Below are 26,382 nucleotides of genomic sequence, written 5' to 3' on the forward strand. Positions count from 1 at the left end.
TCACAATAACAGCACTTACAGTTTATCGGAGCAGCTCTAGCAGGAAAAGACATTTGACAAACTGACTTGATAGAAAGGTGGCATCCTATGACGGTGCCACGTTGAAAGTCACTGAGCTTTTCAGTAAGGCCATTTAACTGACAATGTTTGTCTATGGAGATTGCATGGCTGTGTGCTCGATTTTATACACATGACAGCAACAGGTGTGTCTGAAATAGTCTAATCCACTCATTTGAAGGGGTGTCCACATACTTTTGGCCATGTAGTGTGTCAACCTCTATCACTCCAGTATCCCTGCACATTGTAAATATGGTATTGGAACTGACCCTGTATAAAGCTTCTTACTTTCTCCTCTTCTTGTTTTCTGATTTCTGGTGTTTTTCTTTCTACCTTGTTATTTTCAGTACTACATTGTTGGTTTCAGAGTTGGTAAGAAAAAGGCATTTCACTGTACTTGTGCAAGTGACGTTAAAACTTAAACTGGTATGGTTGAATGTGGCCTGTGTATATGAGGCTGTGTGTCAGAGTGTAGGGTTGAATGGGCCCTGTGTATATGAGGCTGTGTGTCAGAGTGTAGGGTTGAATGGGCCCTGTGTATATGAGGCTGTGTGTCAGAGTGTAGGGTTGAATGGGCCCTGTGTATGAGGCTGTGTGTCAGAGTGTAGGGTTGAATGGGCCCTGTGTATATGAGGCTGTGTGTCAGAGTGTAGGGTTGAATGGGCCCTGTGTATATGAGGCTGTGTGTCAGAGTGTAGGGTTGAATGGGCCCTGTGTATGAGGCTGTGTGTCAGAGTGTAGGGTTGAATGTGGCCCTGTGTATATGAGTCTGTGTGTCAGAGTGTAGGGTTGAATGGGCCCTGTGTGGCTGGTGCAACAATCACTAACCAGCCTCCCATTGTCCTCCCCCCTCTCTCTACTCACCCCTCTTTCTCTCAATTCTACTCCCGCTATACTCCTCGTCACCTTCTCAAAACCCATTTCTGATCCAATTGGTTTTGAGGAGACGAGAGAGGACGTGAGGAGTATGAGATGTTCACAAATTCTGGTCACTAACCCCCCTCTCTCCTCTCTTACCCATCTTCATCCTCCACCACTCCGCTCTCCTCTTACCCATCCTCATCCACCACTCTCCTCTTACCCATCCTCATCCTCAACCACTCTCCTCTTACCCATCCTCATCCACCGCTCTCCTCTTACCCATACTCATCCTTCTCTCTCCTCTTACCCATCCTCAACCACTCTCCTCTTACCCATCCTCATCCACCGCTCTCCTCTTACCCATCCTCATCCTTCTCTCTCCTCTTACCCATCCTCATCTTCCTCTCTCACCCATCCTCATCCTTCACTCTCCTCTTACCCATCCTCATCCTCCTCTCACCCATCCTCCTCCTCCTCCTTTCTCCTCTCCTACCTCTCCTCATCCTCCACCCCTCCATTCCTTCTCTCTCTGCTGTGCCAGATGGATTGAACAGTATCTACTGTTAGTGAAGAGGTCTGACAGTCCATCATCCCCAGACAGTCCCCCCTCAACTCTCCATCTTTAACCTCCATTAGAAAATGGACATCTCAAAACAAGAACTGAACTCTAAAAATAAATCATAACAAAGAGACTGAGGTTTGGTCATTGAGATAAACACTTAGTTCATCTGGTCTTTATTCCTACAGCTGTACAGAGCTCTCTCTCTGTCACTCACACACAGTCATCATTAGAAAATATACAAACTACAAATGAAACGTTGAGGTCTACATCGCAACACACTGGATATAACAACACACTGATAATACAGTGGTATGCTCAACAACAACATGACATCATTCATCATCTTCCTCCTCCTCTTCGTCGCTGATGACGTATTTCTTTGCCTTCTTGGGTTCCACCTCCTCTTCCTCATCCTCAGCCTTCCTCTTCCCTGAACTCTCCCCTTCCTACAGAGAGAGGGGGGAGAGAAAGAGGGGGGAGAGAAAGAGGGGGGACAGAAAGAGGGGGAGAGAAAGAGGGGGGGAGAGAAAGAGGGGGAGAAAGAGGGGGAGAAAGAGGGGAGAAGAGAAAAGAAAGAGGGGGAGAAAACAAAGAGGGGGAGAAAACAAAGAGGGGGAGAAAAAGAGGGGAGAAAACAAAGAGGGGGAGAAAACAAAGAGGGGGAGAAAACAAAGAGGGGGAGAAAACAAAGAGGGGGAGAAAACAAAGAGGGGAGAAACAAAGGGGGGAGAAACAAAGAGGGGGAGAAAACAAAGAGAGGGGGAAAAAAAGGGGAGAGAGAAAGAGGGGGAGGAGAGAGAAAGAGGGAAAGAGGGGAGAGAGAGAAAGAGGGGGAGAAAGAAAGGGGGAGAAAGAAAGAGGGGGAGAGAAAGAGGGGGAGAAAGAAAGGGGGAGAAAGAAAGAGGGGGAGAAAGAAAGAGGGGGAGAGAGAAAGAGGGGGAGAGGGAAAGAGGGGGAGAGAGAAAGAGGGAAAGAGGGAGGAGAGAGAAAGAGGGGAGAGAAAGAGGGGGAGAAAGAAAGAGGGGGGAGAAAGAAAGAGGGGGGAGAAAGAAAGAGGGGGGAGAGAGACAGGAAAAATGTGATTTGACTCACTTCAGATCTGCCTCAACGTGCTTTGTTAGCTGAACTAGATTCCTATATGTAGTGATTCACAATGTCTCCTGCTGGTAGATCGTAGTACTGCACCCTCTGTCATCTCTCCATTCTCTCACTGTACTAACACCTGTGTGTGTGTCTCACCTCGTCAGAGTCTAGTTTCTTGGCCTTGAGCAGTCTCTGGGCTTTATCATCATCAGAACCCTCATCACTGTCAGACGAGTAGATCCGAGCACGCTCCTCTATATGGAGAGAGGAGAGGGACGGAGGAGAGGAGGGGGACGGAGGACAGAGGAGAGGAGGGGGACGGAGGACGGAAGAGAAAAGAGATGGAAGAGAGCAGAGGAGGGGGACAGAAGAGAGGAGGGGAGAGAACACATTAAAATGAGCAAATACAAACACTTTCGCTGTCTCCTCAGCCCTCCTCCTCCTCCCTTGTATTTGATCTTGATGTCTCTGTTTAGATATGGTGTGTGTGTCCTCACCCCTCAGCCCTCCTCCTCCTCCTCCTCCCTTGTATTTGATCTGGATGTCTCTGTTTAGATATGGTGTGTGTGTCCTCACCCCTCAGCCCCCCTCCTCCTCCTCCCTTGTATTTGATCTTGATGTGTCTCTGTTTAGATATGGTGTGTGTGTCCTCACCCCTCAGCCCCCCTCCTCCTCCTCCCTTGTATTTGATCTGGATGTGTCTCTGTTTAGATATGGTGTGTGTGTCCTCACCCCTCCTCCTCCTCCTCCCTTGTATTTGATCTTGATGTCTCTGTGTAGATATGGTGTGTGTGTCCTCACCCCTCAGCCCCCCTCCTCCTCCTCCCTTGTATTTGATCTGGATGTGTCTCTGTTTAGATATGGTGTGTGTGTCCTCACCCCTCAGCCCTCCTCCTCCTCCTCCCTTGTATTTGATCTTGATGTGTCTCTGTGTAGATATGGTGTGTGTGTCCTCACCCCTCAGCCCTCCTCCTCCTCCTCCTCCCTTGTATTTGATCTTGATGTCTCTGTTTAGATATGGTGTGTGTGTCCTCACCCCTCAGCCCCCCTCCTCCTCCTCCTCCTCCCTTGTATTTGATCTTGATGTCTCTGTTTAGATATGGTGTGTGTGTCCTCAGCCCTCCCCCTCCTCCTCCTCCTCCTCCCTTGTATTTGATCTTGATGTCTCTGTGTAGATATGGTGTGTGTGTCCTCACCCCTCCTCCTCCCCCTCAGCCCTCCTCCTCCTCCTCCTCCCTTGTATTTGATCTTGATGTCTCTGTGTAGATAAGGTGTGTGTGTGTATTTGATCTTGATGTTCTGTTTAGATATGGTGTGTGTCCTCACCCCTCAGCCCCCTCCTCCTCCTCCTCCCTTGTATTTGATCTTGATGTCTCTGTATTAGATAACTGTGTCCTCACCCCTCCTCCTCCTCCTCCTCCTCCTCCCTTGTATTTGATCTTGATGTCTCTGTTTAGATATGGTGTGTGTGTCCTCACCCCTCACCCCCTCCTCCTCCTCCTCCCTTGTATTTGATCTGGATGTGTCTCTGTGTAGATATGGTGTGTGTGTCCTCACCCCTCAGCCCCCCTCCTCCTCCCTTGTATTTGATCTGGATGTGTCTCTGTTTAGATATGGTGTGTGTGTCCTCACCCCTCAGCCCCCCTCCTCCTCCTCCCTTGTATTTGCTCTTGATGGCGGCCAGGCTGACAGACTCGTCCCCCTCCTCATCGTCGTCATAGCGATCGGGCTCCAGGTAACCGGCGCTCAGCCCTCGTTGGTGCTGCTTCTCTCTCATCCGCCGCTGTTGTCCCTCACGACGGATAGACGCACGCAGGCGCTCCTCCTCTTTCTGTAGGGGGGTCAACATTTTAACCCCTCAAATGAGATAAGGTGTCGTCCTGTCTATTTGAAATGTTCTGAGAAAATATAGGAGACTGTAATCAGCAACAGAAGCCCAGTCAGTGCTTCTAGAAGCAACAGAAAGTCTGTCTCGTCTCCAGACTGTCGCTATTAAACTGAACAAAAATGGGGGAGAGGCAGATGGCACACAGGAGTTTCAGCTGTACCAGGCAGATGGCACACAGGAGTTTCAGCTGTACCAGGCAGATGGCACACAGGAGTTTCAGCTGTACCAGGCAGATGGCACACAGGAGTTTCAGCTGTACCAGGCAGATGGCACACAGGAGTTTCAGCTGTACCAGGCAGATGGCACACAGGAGTTTCAGCTGTACCAGTGTTAATCTGCAAAATTGTAATTATTCGCCTACCTCCTCATGCCTTTTGCACACATTGTATATAGACTCCCCCTTTTTTTTTCCTACTGTGTTATTGACTTGTTAATTGTTTACTCCATGTGTAACTCTGTGTTGTCTGTTCACTCTGCTATGCTTTATCTTGGCCAGGTCGCAGTTGCAAATGAGAACTTGTTCTCAACTAGCCTACCTGGTTAAATAAAGGTGAAATAAAAAAATAAAATTTAAAAAAAAGATGGCACACAGGAGTTTCAACTGTACCAGGCAGATGGCACACAGGAGTTTCAACTGTACCAGGCAGATGGCACACAGGAGTTTCAACTGTACCAGGCAGATGGCACACAGGAGTTTCAACTGTACCAGGCAGATGGCACACAGGAGTTTCAGCTGTACCAGGCAGATGGCACACAGGAGTTTCAGCTGTACCAGGCAGATGGCACACAGGAGTTTCAGCTGTACCAGGCAGATGGCACACAGGAGTTTCAACTGTACCAGGCAGATGGCACACAGGAGTTTCAACTGTACCAGGCAGATGGCACACAGGAGTTTCAACTGTACCAGGCAGATGGCACACAGGAGTTTCAACTGTACCAGGCAGATGGCACACAGGAGTTTCAACTGTACCAGGCAGATGGCACACAGGAGTTTCAACTGTACCAGGCAGATGGCACACAGGAGTTTCAACTGTACCAGGCAGATGGCACACAGGAGTTTCAGCTATACCAGGCAGATGGCACACAGGAGTTTCAGCTGTACCAGGCAGATGGCACACAGGAGTTTCAGCTGTACCAGGCAGATGGCACACAGGAGTTTCAGCTGTACCAGGCAGATAGCAGACAGCGTGTGTGGTGTTGTGTGTGCCAGCAGTTTGCTGATGTCAACGTTGTGAACAGAGGGCACACACCGTGATGGTATGGGGCAGGCATAAACTATGAACACAATTGCATTTTAAATCAATGGAAATTTGAATGCACAGAGATACCGTGACGAGATCCTGAGGTTCATTGTCGTGCCGTTCATCCGCCGCCATCACCTCATGATTCAGAATGATAACGCACAGCCCCATGTCACAAGGATCTGTACACAACTCCTGGAAGCTGAACATTTCCCAGTTCTTCCATGGCCTACATACTCACCAGACATGTCACCCATTGAGCATGTTTGGGATGCTCTGGATCAACGTATAGAACAGCGTGTTCCAGTTCCCAGCCCATTTCCAACAACTTCACACAGCCATTGAAGAGGAGTGGGACAACATTCCACAGGCCACAATCAACAGCCTGATCAACTCTATGTGAAGGTGAGGTGTCACGCTGCATGAGGCAAATGGTGGTCACACCAGATACTGACTGGTTCTCTTTATCTGAGGTATCTGTGACCAACAGATGCATATCTGTATTCCGAGTCATGTCAAATCCATAGATTAGATCCTAATGAATTTATTTCAATTGACTGATTTACTTATATGAACTGTAACTCAGTAAAATCTTTTAAAATGGTTGCATTTTTTGCGTGAATATTTTTGTTGGAGTGTAGTTCTGCTAACATTACACCACACATCTCATAACCTTATGACATGACATCCTATATGAAACGACACAGTCCAGCGTGTGTCACCTTGATCATCTCGTTGCGTTGAGACTCGGGGTCTCGTCCAGCCATGGGCAGTATTCTGATCTTCTGGGTCTTCGAGCAGCGGTCAGCCAGAGACAGGGTCATCTTCCTGTGGGTGGCACTGTCTGTGGAGTGGGGTCTGGAGAGAAAACACACAATAACAGCTTTATATCTCAAAATCAGACATTCATGTTTGTTCCTTTAAACTGAAAGAGGAACAGCGTCTCATAATAATAGTACCAAAACAAGTCCCATTCTATTGTAATACTGTACCAAAACAAGTCCCATTCTATTGTAATACTGTACCAAAACAAGTCCCATTCTATTGTAATACTGTACCAAAACAAGTCCCGTTCTATTGTAATACTGTACCAAAACAAGTCCCAAAACTGTACCAAAACAAGTCCCATTCTATTGTAATACTGTACCAAAACAAGTCCCATTCTATTGTAATACTGTACCAAAACAAGTCCCATTCTATTGTAATACTGTACCAAAACAAGTCCCATTCTATTGTAATACTGTACCAAAACAAGTCCCATTGTAATACTGTACCAAAACAAGTCCCATTCTAATTGTAATACTGTACCAAAACAAGTCCCATTCTATTGTAATACTGTACAAAACAAAACTGTACCAAAACAAGTCCCATTCTATTGTAATACTGTACCAAAACAAGTCCCATTCTATTGTAATACTGTACCAAAACAAGTCCCATTCTATTGTAATACTGTACCAAAACAAGTCCCATTCTATTGTAATACTGTACCAAAACAAGTCCCATTCTATTGTAATACTGTACCAAAACAAGTCCCATTCTATTGTAATACTGTACCAAAACAAGTCCCATTCTATTGTAATACTGTACCAAAACAAGTACTATTGTAATACTGTAAAACAAGTCCCATTCTATTGTAATACTGTACCAAAACAAGTCCCATTCTATTGTAATACTGTACCAAAAAAACTATTGTAATAGTCCAAAACAAGTCCCATTCTATTGTAATACTGTACCAAAACAAGTCCCATTCTATTGTAATACTGTACCAAAACAAGTCCCATTCTATTGTAATACTGTACCAAAACAAGTCCCATTCTATTGTAATACTGTACCAAAACAAGTCCCATTCTATTGTAATACTGTACCAAAACAAGTCCCATTCTATTGTAATACTGTACCAAAACAAAACTAAGTACCAAAACAAGTCCCATTCTATTGTAATACTGTACCAAAACAAGTCCCATTCTATTGTAATACTGTACCAAAACAAGTCCCATTCTATTGTAATACTGTACCAAAACAAGTCCCATTCTATTGTAATACTGTACCAAAACAAGTCCCATTCTATTGTAATACTGTACCAAAACAAGTCCCATTCTATTGTAATACTGTACCAAAACAAGTCCCATTCTACCAAAACAATTGTAATACTGTACCAAAACAAGTCCCATTCTATTGTAATACTGTACCAAAACAAGTCCCATTCTATTGTAATACTGTACCAAAACAAGTCCCATTCTATTGTAATACTGTACCAAAACAAGTCCCATTCTATTGTAATACTGTACCAAAACAAGTCCCATTCTATTGTAATACTGTACCAAAACAAGTCCCATTCTATTGTAATACTGTACCAAAACAAGTCCCATTCTATTGTAATACTGTACCAAAACAAGTCCCATTCTATTGTAATACTGTACCAAAACAAGTCCCATTCTATTGTAATACTGTACCAAAACAAGTCCCATTCTATTGTAATACTGTACCAAAACAAGCCCATTCTATTGTAATATTACCAAAACAAGTATTGTAATACTGTACCAAAACAAGTCCCATTCTATTGTAATACTGTACCAAAACAAGTCCCATTCTATTGTAATACTGTACCAAAACAAGTCCCATTCTATTGTAATACTGTACCAAAACAAGTCCCATTCTATTGTAATACTGTACCAAAACAAGTCCCATTCTATTGTAATACTGTACCAAAACAAGTCCCATTCTATTGTAATACTGTACCAAAACAAGTCCCATTCTATTGTAATACTGTACCAAAACAAGTCCCATACCAAAACAAGTCTATTGTAATACTGTACCAAAACAAGTCCCATTCTATTGTAATACTGTACCAAAACAAGTCCCAAAACAATTGTAATACTGTACCAAAACAAGTCCCATTCTATTGTAATACTGTACCAAAACAAGTCCCATTCTATTGTAATACTGTACCAAAACAAGTCCCATTCTATTGTAATACTGTACCAAAACAAGTCCCATTCTATTGTAATACTGTACCAAAACAAGTCCCATTCTATTGTAATACTGTACCAAAACAAGTCCCATTCTATTGTAATACTGTACCAAAACAAGTCCCATTCTATTGTAATACTGTACCAAAACAAGTCCCATTCTATTGTAATACTGTACCAAAACAAGTCCCAATTCTATTGTAATACTGTACCAAAACAAGTCCCATTCTATTGTAATACTGTACCAAAACAAGTCCCATTCTATTGTAATACTGTACCAAAACAAGTCCCATTCTATTGTAATACTGTACCAAAACAAGTCCCATTCTATTGTAATACTGTACCAAAACAAGTCCCATTCTATTGTAATACTGTACCAAAACAAGTCCCATTCTATTGTAATACTGTACCAAAAAACAAGTCCAAAACAATTCTATTGTAATACTGTACCAAAACAAGTCCCATTCTATTGTAATACTGTACCAAAACAAGTCCCATTCTATTGTAATACTGTACCAAAACAAGTCCCATTCTATTGTAATACTGTACCAAAAACAAGTCCCATTCTATTGTAATACTGTACCAAAACAAGTCCCATTCTATTGTAATACTGTACCAAAACAAGTCCCATTCTATTGTAATACTGTACCAAAACAAGTCCCATTCTATTGTAATACTGTACCAAAACAAGTCCCATTCTATTGTAATACTGTACCAAAACAAGTATTCTAATACTGTACCAAAACAAGTCCCATTCTATTGTAATACTGTACCAAAACAAGTCCCATTCTATTGTAATACTGTACCAAAACAAGTCCCATTCTATTGTAATACTGTACCAAAACAAGTCCCATTCTATTGTAATACTGTACCAAAACAAGTCCCCTATTGTAATTGTAATACTGTACCAAAACAAGTCCCATTCTATTGTAATTGTACCAAAACAAGTATTCTATTGTAATACTGTACCAAAACAAGTCCCATTCTATTGTAATACTGTACCAAAACAAGTCCCATTCTATTGTAATACTGTACCAAAACAAGTCCCATTCTATTGTACCAAAAATACTGTACCAAAACAAGTCCCATTCTATTGTAATACTGTACCAAAACAAGTCCCATTCTATTGTAATACTGTACCAAAACAAGTCCCATTCTATTGTAATACTGTACCAAAACAAGTCCCATTCTATTGTAATACTGTACCAAAACAAGTCCCATTCTATTGTAATACTGTACCAAAACAAAACAAGTCCCATTCTATTGTAATACTGTACCAAAACAAGTCCCATTCTATTGTAATACTGTACCAAAACAAGTCCCATTCTATTGTAATACTGTACCAAAACAAGTCCCATTCTATTGTAATACTGTACCAAAACAAGTCCCATTCTATTGTAATACTGTACCAAAACAAGTCCCATTCTATTGTAATACTGTACCAAAACAAGTCCCATTCTATTGTAATACTGTACCAAAACAAGTCCCATTCTATTGTAATACTGTACCAAAACAAGTCCCATTCTATTGTAATACTGTACCAAAACAAGTCCCATTCTATTGTAATACTGTACCAAAACAAGTCCCATTCTATTGTAATACTGTACCAAAACAAGTCCCATTCTATTGTAATACTGTACCAAAACAAGTCCCATTCTATTGTAATACTGTACCAAAACAAGTCCCATTCTATTGTAATACTGTACCAAAACAAGTCCCATTCTATTGTAATACTGTACCAAAACAAGTCCCATTCTATTGTAATACTGTACCAAAACAAGTCCCATTCTATTGTAATACTGTACCAAAACAAGTCCCATTCTATTGTAATACCAAAACAAGTCCCATTCTATTACCAAAACAAGTCCCATTCTATTGTAATACTGTACCAAAACAAGTCCCATTCTATTGTAATACTGTACCAAAACAAGTCCCATTCTATTGTAATACTGTACCAAAACAAGTCCCATTCTATTGTAATACTGTACCAAAACAAGTCCCATTCTATTGTAATACTGTACCAAAACAAGTCCCATTCTATTGTAATACTGTACCAAAACAAGTCCCATTCTATTGTAATACTGTACCAAAACAAGTCCCATTCTATTGTAATACTGTACCAAAACAAGTCCCATTCTATTGTAATACTGTACCAAAACAAGTCCCATTCTATTGTAATACTGTACCAAAACAAGTCCCATTCTATTGTAATACTGTACCAAAACAAGTCCCATTCTATTGTAACAAGTCCCTGTACCAAAACAAGTCCCATTCTATTGTAATACTGTACCAAAACAAGTCCCATTCTATTGTAATACTGTACCAAAACAAGTCCCATTCTATTGTAATACTGTACCAAAACAAGTCCCATTCTATTGTAATACTGTACCAAAACAAGTCCCATTCTATTGTAATACTGTACCAAAACAAGTCCCATTCTATTGTAATACTGTACCAAAACAAGTCCCATTCTATTGTAATACTGTACCAAAACAAGTCCCATTCTATTGTAATACTGTACCAAAACAAGTCCCATTCTATTGTAATACTGTACCAAAACAAGTCCCATTCTATTGTAATACTGTACCAAAACAAGTCCCATTCTATTGTAATACTGTACCAAAACAAGTCCCATTCTATTGTAATACTGTACCAAAACAAGTCCCATTCTATTGTAATACTGTACCAAAACAAGTCCCATTCTATTGTAATACTGTACCAAAACAAGTCCCATTGTATTGTAATACTGTACCAAAACAAGTCCCATTCTATTGTAATACTGTACCAAAACAAGTCCCATTCTATTGTAATACTGTACCAAAACAAGTCCCATTCTATTGTAATACTGTACCAAAACAAATTGTAATACTGTACCAAAACAAGTCCCATTCTATTGTAATACTGTACCAAAACAAGTCCCATTCTATTGTAATACTGTACCAAAACAAGTCCCATTCTATTGTAATACTGTACCAAAACAAGTCCCATTCTATTGTAATACTGTACCAAAACAAGTCCCATTCTATTGTAATACTGTACCAAAACAAGTCCCATTCTATTGTAATACTGTACCAAAACAAGTCCCATTCTATTGTAATACTGTACCAAAACAAGTCCCATTCTATTGTAATACTGTACCAAAACAAGTCCCATTCTATTGTAATACTGTACCAAAACAAGTCCCATTCTATTGTAATACTGTACCAAAACAAGTCCCATTCTATTGTAATACTGTACCAAAACAAGTCCCATTCTATTGTAATACTGTACCAAAACAAGTCCCATTCTATTGTAATACTGTACCAAAACAAGTCCCATTCTATTGTAATACTGTACCAAAACAAGTCCCATTCTATTGTAATACCAAAACAAGTGTACCAAAACAAGTCCCATTCTATTGTAATACTGTACCAAAACAAGTCCCATTCTATTGTAATACTGTACCAAAACAAGTCCCATTCTATTGTAATACTGTACCAAAACAAGTCCCATTCTATTGTAATACTGTACCAAAACAAGTCCCATTCTATTGTAATACTGTACCAAAACAAGTCCCATTCTATTGTAATACTGTACCAAAACAAGTCCCATTCTATTGTAATACTGTACCAAAACAAGTCCCATTCTATTGTAATACTGTACCAAAACAAATTCTATTGTAATACTGTACCAAAACAAGTCCCATTCTATTGTAATACTGTACCAAAACAAGTCCCATTCTATTGTAATACTGTACCAAAACAAGTCCCATTCTATTGTAATACTGTACCAAAACAAGTCCCATTCTATTGTAATACTGTACCAAAACAAGTCCCATTCTATTGTAATACTGTACCAAAACAAGTCCCATTCTATTGTAATACTGTACCAAAACAAGTCCCATTCTATTGTAATACTGTACCAAAACAAGTCCCATTCTATTGTAATACTGTACCAAAACAAGTCCCTATTGTAATACTTCTATTGTAATACTGTACCAAAACAAGTCCCATTCTATTGTAATACTGTACCAAAACAAGTCCCATTCTATTGTAATACTGTACCAAAACAAGTCCCATTCTATTGTAATACTGTACCAAAACAAGTCCCATTCTATTGTAATACTGTACCAAAACAAGTCCCATTCTATTGTAATACTGTACCAAAACAAGTCCCATTCTATTGTAATACTGTACCAAAACAAGTCCCATTCTATTGTAATACTGTACCAAAACAAGTCCCATTCTATTGTAATACTGTACCAAAACAAGTCCCATTCTATTGTAATACTGTACCAAAACAAGTCCCATTCTATTGTAATACTGTACCAAAACAAGTCCCATTTCTATTGTAATACTGTACCAAAACAAGTCCCATTCTATTGTAATACTGTACCAAAACAAGTCCCGTTCTATTGTAATACTGTACCAAAACAAGTCCCATTCTATTGTAATACTGTACCAAAACAAGTCCCATTCTATTGTAATACTGTACCAAAACAAGTCCCATTCTATTGTAATACTGTACCAAAAAAACAAGTCCCATTCTATTGTAATACTGTACCAAAACAAGTCCCTATTGTAATACTGTACCAAAACAAGTATTGTAATACTGTACCAAAACAAGTCCCATTACCAAAACAAGTATTGTAATACTGTACCAAAACAAGTCCCATTCTATTGTAATACTGTACCAAAACAAGTCCCTATTGTAATACTGTACCAAAACAAGTCCCATTCTATTGTAATACTGTACCAAAACAAGTCCCTATTGTAATATTCTATTGTAATACTGTACCAAAACAAGTCCCATTCTATTGTAATACTGTACCAAAACAAGTCCCATTCTATTGTAATACTGTACCAAAACAAGTCCCATTCTATTGTAATACTGTACCAAAACAAGTCCCATTCTATTGTAATACTGTACCAAAACAAGTCCCATTCTATTGTAATACTGTACCAAAACAAGTCCCATTCTATTGTAATACTGTACCAAAACAAGTCCCTATTGTAATATTCTATTGTAATACTGTACCAAAACAAGTCCCATTGTAATACTGTATTGTAATACTGTACCAAAACAAGTCCCATTCTATTGTAATACTGTACCAAAACAAGTCCCATTCTATTGTAATACTGTACCAAAACAAGTCCCTATTCTATTGTACCAAAACAAGTCCATTCATTGTAATACTGTACCAAAACAAGTCCCATTCTATTGTAATACTGTACCAAAACAAGTCCCATTCTATTGTAATACTGTACCAAAACAAGTCCCATTCTATTGTAATACTGTACCAAAACAAGTCCCATTCTATTGTAATACTGTACCAAAACAAGTCCCATTCTATTGTAATACTGTACCAAAACAAGTCCCATTCTAAAACAAAACAAGTCCCATTCTATTGTAATACTGTACCAAAACAAGTCCCATTCTATTGTAATACTGTACCAAAACAAGTCCCATTCTATTGTAATACTGTACCAAAACAAGTCCCATTCTATTGTAATACTGTACCAAAACAAGTCCCATTCTATTGTAATACTGTACCAAAACAAGTCCCATTCTATTGTAATACTGTACCAAAACAAGTCCCATTCTATTGTAATACTGTACCAAAACAAGTCCCATTCTATTGTAATACTGTACCAAAACAAGTCCCATTCTATTGTAATACTGTACCAAAACAAGTCCCATTCTATTGTAATACTGTACCAAAACAAGTCCCATTCTATTGTAATACTGTACCAAAACAAGTCCCATTCTATTGTAATACTGTACCAAAACAAGTCCCATTCTATTGTAATACTGTACCAAAACAAGTCCCATTCTATTGTAATACTGTACCAAAACAAGTCCCATTCTATTGTAATACTGTACCAAAACAAGTCCCATTCTATTGTAATACTGTACCAAAACAAGTCCCATTGTAATACTGTACCAAAACAAGTCCCATTCTATTGTAATACTGTACCAAAAAACAAGTCCCATTCTATTGTAATACTGTACCAAAACAAGTCCCATTCTATTGTAATACTGTACCAAAACAAGTCCCATTCTATTGTAATACTGTACCAAAACAAGTAATACTGTACCAAAACAAGTCCCATTCTATTGTAATACTGTACCAAAACAAGTCCCATTCTATTGTAATACTGTACCAAAACAAGTCCCATTCTATTGTAATACTGTACCAAAACAAGTCCCATTCTATTGTAATACTGTACCAAAACAAGTCCCATTCTATTGTATACTGTACCAAAACAAGTCCCATTCTATTGTAATACCAAAACAAGTCCCATTCTATTGTAATACTGTACCAAAACAAGTCCCATTCTATTGTAATACTGTACCAAAACAAGTCCCATTCTATTGTAATACTGTACCAAAACAAGTCCCATTCTATTGTAATACTGTACCAAAACAAGTCCCATTCTATTGTAATACTGTACCAAAACAAGTCCCATTCTATTGTAATACTGTACCAAAACAAGTCCCATTCTATTGTAATACTGTACCAAAACAAGTCCCATTCTATTGTAATACTGTACCAAAACAAGTCCCATTCTATTGTAATACTGTACCAAAACAAGTCCCATTCTATTGTAATACTGTACCAAAACAAGTCCCATTGTAATTGTAATACTGTACCAAAACAAGTCCCATTCTATTGTAATACTGTACCAAAACAAGTCCCATTCTATTGTAATACTGTACCAAAACAAGTCCCATTCTATTGTAATACTGTACCAAAACAAGTCCCATTCTATTGTAATACTGTACCAAAACAAGTCCCATTCTATTGTAATACTGTACCAAAACAAGTCCCATTCTATTGTAATACTGTACCAAAACAAGTCCCATTCTATTGTAATACTGTACCAAAACAAGTCCCTATTGTAATACTGTACCAAAACAAGTCCCATTCTATTGTAATACTGTACCAAAACAAGTCCCATTCTATTGTAATACTGTACCAAAACAAGTCCCATTCTATTGTAATACTGTACCAAAACAAGTCCCATTCTATTGTAATACTGTACCAAAACAAGTCCCATTCTATTGTAATACTGTACCAAAACAAGTCCCATTCTATTGTAATACTGTACCAAAACAAGTCCCATTCTATTGTAATACTGTACCAAAACAAGTCCCATTCTATTGTAATACTGTACCAAAACAAGTCCATTCTATTGTAATACTGTACCAAAACAAGTCCCATTCTATTGTAATACTGTACCAAAACAAGTCCCATTCTATTGTAATACTGTACCAAAACAAGTCCCATTCTATTGTAATACTGTACCAAAACAAGTCCCATTCTATTGTAATACTGTACCAAAACAAGTCCCATTCTATTGTAATACTGTACCAAAACAAGTCCCATTCTATTGTAATACTGTACCAAAACAAGTCCCATTCTATTGTAATACTGTACCAAAACAAGTCCCATTCTATTGTAATACTGTACCAAAACAAGTCCCATTCTATTGTAATACTGTACCAAAACAAGTCCCATTGTAATACTGTACCAAAACAAGTCCCATTGTAATACTGTACCAAAACAAGTCCCATTCTATTGTAATACTGTACCAAAACAAGTCCCATTCTATTGTAATACTGTACCAAAACAAGTCCCATTCTAATACTGTACCAAAACAAGTCCCGTTCTATTGTAATACTGTACCAAAACAAGTCCCATTCTATTGTAATACTGTACCAAAACAAGTCCCATTCTATTGTAATACTGTACCAAAACAAGTCCCATTCTATTGTAATACTGTACCAAAACAAGTCCCATTCTAATACTGTACCAAAACAAGTCCCATTCTATTGTAATACTGTACCAAAACAAGTCCCATTCTATTGTAATACTGTACCAAAACAAGTCCCATTCTATTGTAATACTGTACCAAAACAAGTCCCATTCTATTGTAATACTGTACCAAAACAAGTCCCATTCTATTGTAATACTGTACCAAAACAAGTCCCATTCTATTGTAATACTGTACCAAAACAAGTCCCATTCTATTGTAATACTGTACCAAAACAAGTCCCATTCTATTGTAATACTGTACCAAAACAAGTCCCATTCTATTGTAATACTGTACCAAAACAAGTCCCATTCTATTGTAATACTGTACCAAAACAAGTCCCATTCTATTGTAATACTGTACCAAAACAAGTCCCATTCTATTGTAATACTGTACCAAAACAAGTCCCATTCTATTGTAATACTGTACCAAAACAAGTCCCATTCTATTGTAATACTGTACCAAAACAAGTCCCATTCTATTGTAATACTGTACCAAAACAAGTCCCATTCTATTGTAATACTGTACCAAAACAAGTCCCATTCTATTGTAATACTGTACCAAAACAAGTCCCATTCTATTGTAATACCAAAACAACTATTGTAATACTGTACCAAAACAAGTCCCATTCTATTGTAATACTGTACCAAAACAAGTCCCATTCTATTGTAATACTGTACCAAAACAAGTCCCATTCTATTGTAATACTGTACCAAAACAAGTCCCATTCTATTGTAATACTGTACCAAAACAAGTCCCATTCTATTGTAATACTGTACCAAAACAAGTCCCATTCTATTGTAATACTGTACCAAAACAAGTCCCATTGTAATACTGTACCAAAACAAGTCCCATTCTATTGTAATACTGTACCAAAACAAGTCCCATTCTATTGTAATACTGTACCAAAACAAGTCCCATTCTATTGTAATACTGTACCAAAACAAGTCCCATTCTAATACTGTACCAAAACAAGTCCCATTCTAATTGTACCAAATCAAGTCCCATTCTATTGTAATACTGTACCAAAACAAGTCCCATTCTATTGTAATACTGTACCAAAACAAGTCCCATTCTATTGTAATACTGTACCAAAACAAGTCCCATTCTATTGTAATACTGTACCAAAACAAGTCCCATTCTATTGTAATACTGTACTGTACCAAAACAAGTCATTGTAATACTGTACCAAAACAAGTCCCTATTGTAATACTGTACCAAAACAAGTCCATTCTATTGTAATACTGTACCAAAACAAGTCCCATTCTATTGTAATACTGTACCAAAACAAGTCCCATTCTATTGTAATACTGTACCAAAACAAGTCCCATTCTATTGTAATACTGTACCAAAACAAGTCCCATTCTATTGTAATACTGTACCAAAACAAGTCCCATTCTATTGTAATACTGTACCAAAACAAGTCCCATTCTATTTACCAAAACAAGTCCCATTCTATTGTAATACTGTACCAAAACAAGTCCCATTCTATTGTAATACTGTACCAAAACAAGTCCCATTCTATTGTAATACTGTACCAAAACAAGTCCCATTCTATTGTAATACTGTACCAAAACAAGTCCCATTCTATTGTAATACTGTACCAAAACAAGTCCCATTCTATTGTAATACTGTACCAAAACAAGTCCCATTCTATTGTAATACTGTACCAAAACAAGTCCCATTCTATTGTAATACTGTACCAAAACAAGTCCCATTCTATTGTAATACTGTACCAAAACAAGTCCCATTCTATTGTAATACTGTACCAAAACAAGTCCCATTCTATTGTAATACTGTACCAAAACAAGTCCCATTCTATTGTAATACTGTACCAAAACAAGTCCCATTCTATTGTAATACTGTACCAAAACAAGTCCCATTCTATTGTAATACTGTACCAAAACAAGTCCCATTCTATTGTAATACTGTACCAAAACAAGTCCCATTCTATTGTAATACTGTACCAAAACAAGTCCCATTCTATTGTAATACTGTACCAAAACAAGTCCCATTCTATTGTAATACTGTACCAAAACAAGTCCCATTGTAATACTGTACCAAAACAAGTCCCATTCTATTGTAATACTGTACCAAAACAAGTCCCATTCTATTGTAATACTGTACCAAAACAAGTCCCATTCTATTGTAATACTGTACCAAAACAAGTCCCATTCTATTGTAATACTGTACCAAAACAAGTCCCATTCTAATTGTAATACTGTACCAAAACAAGTCCCATTCTATTGTAATACTGTACCAAAACAAGTCCCATTCTATTGTAATACTGTACCAAAACAAGTCCCATTCTATTGTAATACTGTACCAAAACAAGTCCCATTCTATTGTAATACTGTACCAAAACAAGTCCCTATTGTAATACTGTACCAAAACAAGTCCCATTGTAATACTGTACCAAAACAAGTCCCATTCTATTGTAATACTGTACCAAAACAAGTCCCATTCTATTGTAATACTGTACCAAAACAAGTCCCATTCTATTGTAATACTGTACCAAAACAAGTCCCATTCTATTGTAATACTGTACCAAAACAAGTCCCATTCTATTGTAATACTGTACCAAAACAAGTCCCATTCTATTGTAATACTGTACCAAAACAAGTCCCATCCCATTATTACAATACTGTACCAAAACAAGTCCCATTCTATTGTAATACTGTACCAAAACAAGTCCCATTCTATTGTAATACTGTACCAAAACAAGTCCCATTCTATTGTAATACTGTACCAAAACAAGTCCCATTCTATTGTAATACTGTACCAAAACAAGTCCCATTGTAATACTGTACCAAAACAAGTAATTGTAATACTGTACCAAAACAAGTCCCATTCTATTGTAATACTGTACCAAAACAAGTCCCATTCTATTGTAATACTGTACCAAAACAAGTCCCATTGTAATACTGTACCAAAACAAGTCCCATTCTATTGTAATACTGTACCAAAACAAGTCCCATTCTATTGTAATACTGTACCAAAACAAGTCCCATTCTATTGTAATACTGTACCAAAACAAGTCCCATTCTATTGTAATACTGTACCAAAACAAGTCCCATTCTATTGTAATACTGTACCAAAACAAGTCCCATTCTATTGTAATACTGTACCAAAACAAGTCCCATTCTATTGTAATACTGTACCAAAACAAGTCCCATTCTATTGTAATACTGTACCAAAACAAGTCCCATTCTATTGTAATACTGTACCAAAACAAGTCCCATTCTATTGTAATACTGTACCAAAACAAGTCCCATTCTATTGTAATACTGTACCAAAACAAGTCCCATTCTATTGTAATACTGTACCAAAACAAGTCCCATTCTATTGTAATACTGTACCAAAACAAGTCCCATTCTATTGTAATACTGTACCAAAACAAGTCCCATTCTATTGTAATACTGTACCAAAACAAGTCCCATTCTATTGTAATACTGTACCAAAACAAGTCCCATTCTATTGTAATACTGTACCAAAACAAGTCCCATTCTATTGTAATACTGTACCAAAACAAGTCCCATTCTATTGTAATACTGTACCAAAACAAGTCCCATTCTATTGTAATACTGTACCAAAACAAGTCCCATTCTATTGTAATACTGTACCAAAACAAGTCCCATTCTATTGTAATACTGTACCAAAACAAGTCCCATTCTATTGTAATACTGTACCAAAACAAGTCCCATTCTATTGTAATACTGTACCAAAACAAGTCCCATTCTATTGTAATACTGTACCAAAACAAGTCCCATTCTATTGTAATACTGTACCAAAACAAGTCCCATTGTAATACTGTACCAAAACAAGTAATACTGTACCAAAACAAGTCCCATTCTATTGTAATACTGTACCAAAACAAGTCCCATTCTATTGTAATACTGTACCAAAACAAGTCCCATTCTATTGTAATACTGTACCAAAACAAGTCCCATTCTATTGTAATACTGTACCAAAACAAGTCCCATTCTATTGTAATACTGTACCAAAACAAGTCCCATTGTAATACTGTACCAAAACAAGTCCATTGTAATACTGTACCAAAACAAGTCCCTATTGTAATACTGTACCAAAACAAGTCCCATTGTAATACTGTACCAAAACAAGTCCCATTCTATTGTAATACTGTACCAAAACAAGTCCATTCTATTGTAATACTGTACCAAAACAAGTCCCATTCTATTGTAATACTGTACCAAAACAAGTCCCATTCTATTGTAATACTGTACCAAAACAAGTCCCATTCTATTGTAATACTGTACCAAAACAAGTCCCATTCTATTGTAATACTGTACCAAAACAAGTCCCATTCTATTGTAATACTGTACCAAAACAAGTCCCATTCTATTGTAATACTGTACCAAAACAAGTCCCATTCTATTGTAATACTGTACCAAAACAAGTCCCATTGTAATACTGTACCAAAACAAGTCCCATTGTAATACTGTACCAAAACAAGTCCCATTCTATTGTAATACTGTACCAAAACAAGTCCCATTCTATTGTAATACTGTACCAAAACAAGTCCCATTCTATTGTAATACTGTACCAAAACAAGTCCCGTTCTATTGTAATACTGTACCAAAACAAGTCCCATTCTATTGTAATACTGTACCAAAACAAGTCCCATTCTATTGTAATACTGTACCAAAACAAGTCCCATTCTATTGTAATACTGTACCAAAACAAGTCCCATTCTATTGTAATACTGTACCAAAACAAGTCCCTATTGTAATACTGTACCAAAACAAGTCCCATTCTATTGTAATACTGTACCAAAACAAGTCCCATTCTATTGTAATACTGTACCAAAACAAGTCCCATTCTATTGTAATACTGTACCAAAACAAGTCCCATTCTATTGTAATACTGTACCAAAACAAGTCCCATTCTATTGTAATACTGTACCAAAACAAGTCCCATTCTATTGTAATACTGTACCAAAACAAGTCCCATTCTATTGTAATACTGTACCAAAACAAGTCCCATTCTATTGTAATACTGTACCAAAACAAGTCCCATTCTATTGTAATACTGTACCAAAACAAGTCCCATTCTATTGTAATACTGTACCAAAACAAGTCCCCTATTGTAATACTGTACCAAAACAAGTCCCATTGTAATACTGTACCAAAACAAGTGTAATACTGTACCAAAACAAGTCCCATTCTATTGTAATACTGTACCAAAACAAGTCCCATTCTATTGTAATACTGTACCAAAACAAGTCCCATTCTATTGTAATACTGTACCAAAACAAGTCCCATTCTATTGTAATACTGTACCAAAACAAGTCCCATTCTATTGTAATACTGTACCAAAACAAGTCCCATTCTATTGTAATACTGTACCAAAACAAGTCCCATTCTATTGTAATACTGTACCAAAACAAGTCCCATTCTATTGTAATACTGTACCAAAACAAGTCCCATTCTATTGTAATACTGTACCAAAACAAGTCCCATTCTATTGTAATACTGTACCAAAACAAGTCCCATTCTATTGTAATTGTAATATTGTACCAAAACAAGTCCCATTCTATTGTAATACTGTACCAAAACAAGTCCCATTCTATTGTAATACTGTACCAAAACAAGTCCCCTATTGTAATTCAAAACAAGTATTCTATTGTAATACTGTACCAAAACAAGTCCCATTCTATTGTAATACTGTACCAAAACAAGTCCCATTCTATTGTAATACTGTACCAAAACAAGTCCCATTCTATTGTAATACTGTACCAAAACAAGTCCCATTCTATTGTAATACTGTACCAAAACAAGTCCCATTCTATTGTAATACTGTACCAAAACAAGTCCCATTCTATTGTAATACTGTACCAAAACAAGTCCCATTCTATTGTAATACTGTACCAAAACAAGTCCCATTCTATTGTAATACTGTACCAAAACAAGTCCCATTCTATTGTAATACTGTACCAAAACAAGTCCCATTCTATTGTAATACTGTACCAAAACAAGTCCATTGTAATATGTACCAAAACAAGTCCCATTCTATTGTAATACTGTACCAAAACAAGTCCCATTCTATTGTAATACTGTACCAAAACAAGTCCCATTCTATTGTAATACTGTACCAAAACAAGTCCCATTCTATTGTAATACTGTACCAAAACAAGTCCCATTCTATTGTAATACTGTACCAAAACAAGTCCCATTGTAATACTGTACCAAAACAAGTCCCATTGTTACCAAAACAAGTCCCATTCTATTGTAATACTGTACCAAAACAAGTCCATTCTATTGTAATACTGTACCAAAACAAGTCCCATTCTATTGTAATACTGTACCAAAACAAGTCCCATTCTATTGTAATACTGTACCAAAACAAGTCCCATTCTATTGTAATACTGTACCAAAACAAGTCCCATTCTATTGTAATACTGTACCAAAACAAGTCCCATTCTATTGTAATACTGTACCAAAACAAGTATTGTAATACTGTACCAAAACAAGTCCCATTCTATTGTAATACTGTACCAAAACAAGTCCCATTCTATTGTAATACTGTACCAAAACAAGTCCCATTCTATTGTAATACTGTACCAAAACAAGTCCCATTGTAATACTGTACCAAAACAAGTCCCATTGTAATACTGTACCAAAACAAGTCCCATTCTATTGTAATACTGTACCAAAACAAGTCCCATTCTATTGTAATACTGTACCAAAACAAGTCCCATTCTATTGTAATACTGTACCAAAACAAGTCCCATTCTATTGTAATACTGTACCAAAACAAGTCCCATTCTATTGTAATACTGTACCAAAACAAGTCCCATTCTATTGTAATACTGTACCAAAACAAGTCCCATTCTATTGTAATACTGTACCAAAACAAGTCCCATTGTAATACTGTACCAAAACAAGTCCCATTCTATTGTAATACTGTACCAAAACAAGTCCCATTCTATTGTAATACTGTACCAAAACAAGTCCCATTCTATTGTAATACTGTACCAAAACAAGTCCCATTCTATTGTAATACTGTACCAAAACAAGTCCCATTGTAATACTGTACAAAACAAGTCCCATTGTAATACTGTACCAAAACAAGTCCCATTCTATTGTAATACTGTACCAAAACAAGTCCCCATTAGCAAAACAAGTCCCATTGTAATACTGTACCAAAACAAGTCCCATTCTATTGTAATACTGTACCAAAACAAGTCCCATTCTATTGTAATACTGTACCAAAACAAGTCCCATTCTATTGTAATACTGTACCAAAACAAGTCCCATTCTATTGTAATACTGTACCAAAACAAGTCCCATTCTATTGTAATACTGTACCAAAACAAGTCCCATTCTATTGTAATACTGTACCAAAACAAGTCCCATTCTATTGTAATACTGTACCAAAACAAGTCCCATTCTATTGTAATACTGTACCAAAACAAGTCCCATTCTATTGTAATACTGTACCAAAACAAGTCCCATTCTATTGTAATACTGTACCAAAACAAGTCCCATTCTATTGTAATACTGTACCAAAACAAGTCCCATTCTATTGTAATACTGTACCAAAACAAGTCCCATTCTATTGTAATACTGTACCAAAACAAGTCCCATTCTATTGTAATACTGTACCAAAACAAGTCCCATTCTATTGTAATACTGTACCAAAACAAATTCATAGTCCAAAACAAGTCCCATTCTATTGTAATACTGTACCAAAACAAGTCCCATTCTATTGTAATACTGTACCAAAACAAGTCCATTCTATTGTAATACTGTACCAAAACAAGTCCCGTTCTATTGTAATACTGTACCAAAACAAGTCCCATTCTATTGTAATACTGTACCAAAACAAGTCCCATTCTATTGTAATACTGTACCAAAACAAGTCCCATTCTATTGTAATACTGTACCAAAACAAGTCCCATTCTATTGTAATACTGTACCAAAACAAGTCCCATTCTATTGTAATACTGTACCAAAACAAGTCCCATTCTATTGTAATACTGTACCAAAACAAGTCCCATTCTATTGTAATACTGTACCAAAACAAGTCCCATTCTATTGTAATACTGTACCAAAACAAGTCCCATTCTATTGTAATACTGTACCAAAACAAGTCCCATTCTATTGTAATACTGTACCAAAACAAGTCCCATTCTATTGTAATACTGTACCAAAACAAGTCCCATTCTATTGTAAAGTACCAAAACAAGTCCCATTCTATTGTAATACTGTACCAAAACAAGTCCCATTCTATTGTAATACTGTACCAAAACAAGTCCCTATTGTAATACTGTTCTATTGTAATACTGTACCAAAACAAGTCCCATTCTATTGTAATACTGTACCAAAACAAGTCCCATTCTATTGTAATACTGTACCAAAACAAGTCCCATTCTATTGTAATACTGTACCAAAACAAGTCCCATTCTATTGTAATACTGTACCAAAACAAGTCCCATTCTATTGTAATACTGTACCAAAACAAGTCCCATTCTATTGTAATACTGTACCAAAACAAGTCCCATTCTATTGTAATACTGTACCAAAACAAGTCCCATTCTATTGTAATACTGTACCAAAACAAGTCCCATTCTATTGTAATACTGTACCAAAACAAGTCCCATTCTATTGTAATACTGTACCAAAACAAGTCCCATTCTATTGTAATACTGTACCAAAACAAGTCCCATTCTATTGTAATACTGTACCAAAACAAGTCCCATTCTATTGTAATACTGTACCAAAACAAGTCCCATTCTATTGTAATACTGTACCAAAACAAGTCCCATTCTATTGTAATACTGTACCAAAACAAGTCCCATTCTATTGTAATACTGTACCAAAACAAGTCCCATTCTATTGTAATACTGTACCAAAACAAGTCCCATTCTATTGTAATACTGTACCAAAACAAGTCCCATTCTATTGTAATACTGTACCAAAACAAGTCCCATTCTATTGTAATACTGTACCAAAACAAGTCCCATTCTATTGTAATACTGTACCAAAACAAGTCCCATTGTAATACTGTACCAAAACAAGTCCCATTGTAATACTGTACCAAAACAAGTCCCATTGTAATACTGTACCAAAACAAGTCCCATTCTATTGTAATACTGTACCAAAACAAGTCCCATTCTATTGTAATACTGTACCAAAACAAGTCCCATTCTATTGTAATACTGTACCAAAACAAGTCCCATTCTATTGTAATACTGTACCAAAACAAGTCCATTCTATTGTAATACTGTACCAAAACAAGTCCCATTCCTAATACTGTACCAAAACAAGTCCCATTGTAATACTGTACCAAAACAAGTCCCATTCTATTGTAATACTGTACCAAAACAAGTCCCATTCTATTGTAATACTGTACCAAAACAAGTCCCATTCTATTGTAATAGTACCAAAACAAGTCCCATTCTAATACTGTACCAAAACAAGTCCCATTGTAATACTGTACCAAAACAAGTCCCATTCTAATACTGTACCAAAACAAGTCCCATTCTATTGTAATACTGTACCAAAACAAGTCCCATTCTATTGTAATACTGTACCAAAACAAGTCCCATTCTATTGTAATACTGTACCAAAACAAGTCCCATTCTATTGTAATACTGTACCAAAACAAGTCCCATTCTATTGTAATACTGTACCAAAACAAGTCCCATTCTATTGTAATACTGTACCAAAACAAGTCCCATTCTATTGTAATACTGTACCAAAACAAGTCCCATTCTATTGTAATACTGTACCAAAACAAGTCCCATTCTATTGTAATACTGTACCAAAACAAGTCCCATTCTATTGTAATACTGTACCAAAACAAGTCCCATTCTATTGTAATACTGTACCAAAACAAGTCCCATTCTATTGTAATACTGTACCAAAACAAGTCCCATTCTATTGTAATACTGTACCAAAAC

The 26,382-nt window shown here is 37.1% G+C and overlaps 1 protein-coding gene across 1 annotated transcript in view; it reads right to left on the minus strand.

The window, feature by feature from the left end:
* Positions 1-1,616: 1,616 nt before the first annotated feature.
* The window catches only part of leo1 (LEO1 homolog, Paf1/RNA polymerase II complex component), a 73,675-nt gene continuing 48,909 nt past the window's right edge, over positions 1,617-26,382 (minus strand). Inside the window, exons 12-15 of the mRNA XM_065012397.1 lie at positions 6,415-6,550; positions 4,196-4,394; positions 2,720-2,817; positions 1,617-1,926 (exon numbers count right to left, since the gene is read on the minus strand). Of these exons, the coding sequence (XP_064868469.1) occupies positions 1,813-1,926; positions 2,720-2,817; positions 4,196-4,394; positions 6,415-6,550 (547 nt within the window). The 3' untranslated portion in view covers positions 1,617-1,812. The remainder of the gene's footprint in view (positions 1,927-2,719; positions 2,818-4,195; positions 4,395-6,414; positions 6,551-26,382) is intronic.

The sequence above is a fragment of the Oncorhynchus nerka genome, linkage group LG27, assembly GCF_034236695.1.
Source record: "Oncorhynchus nerka isolate Pitt River linkage group LG27, Oner_Uvic_2.0, whole genome shotgun sequence".
Taxonomy (NCBI): Eukaryota; Metazoa; Chordata; class Actinopteri; order Salmoniformes; family Salmonidae; genus Oncorhynchus; species Oncorhynchus nerka.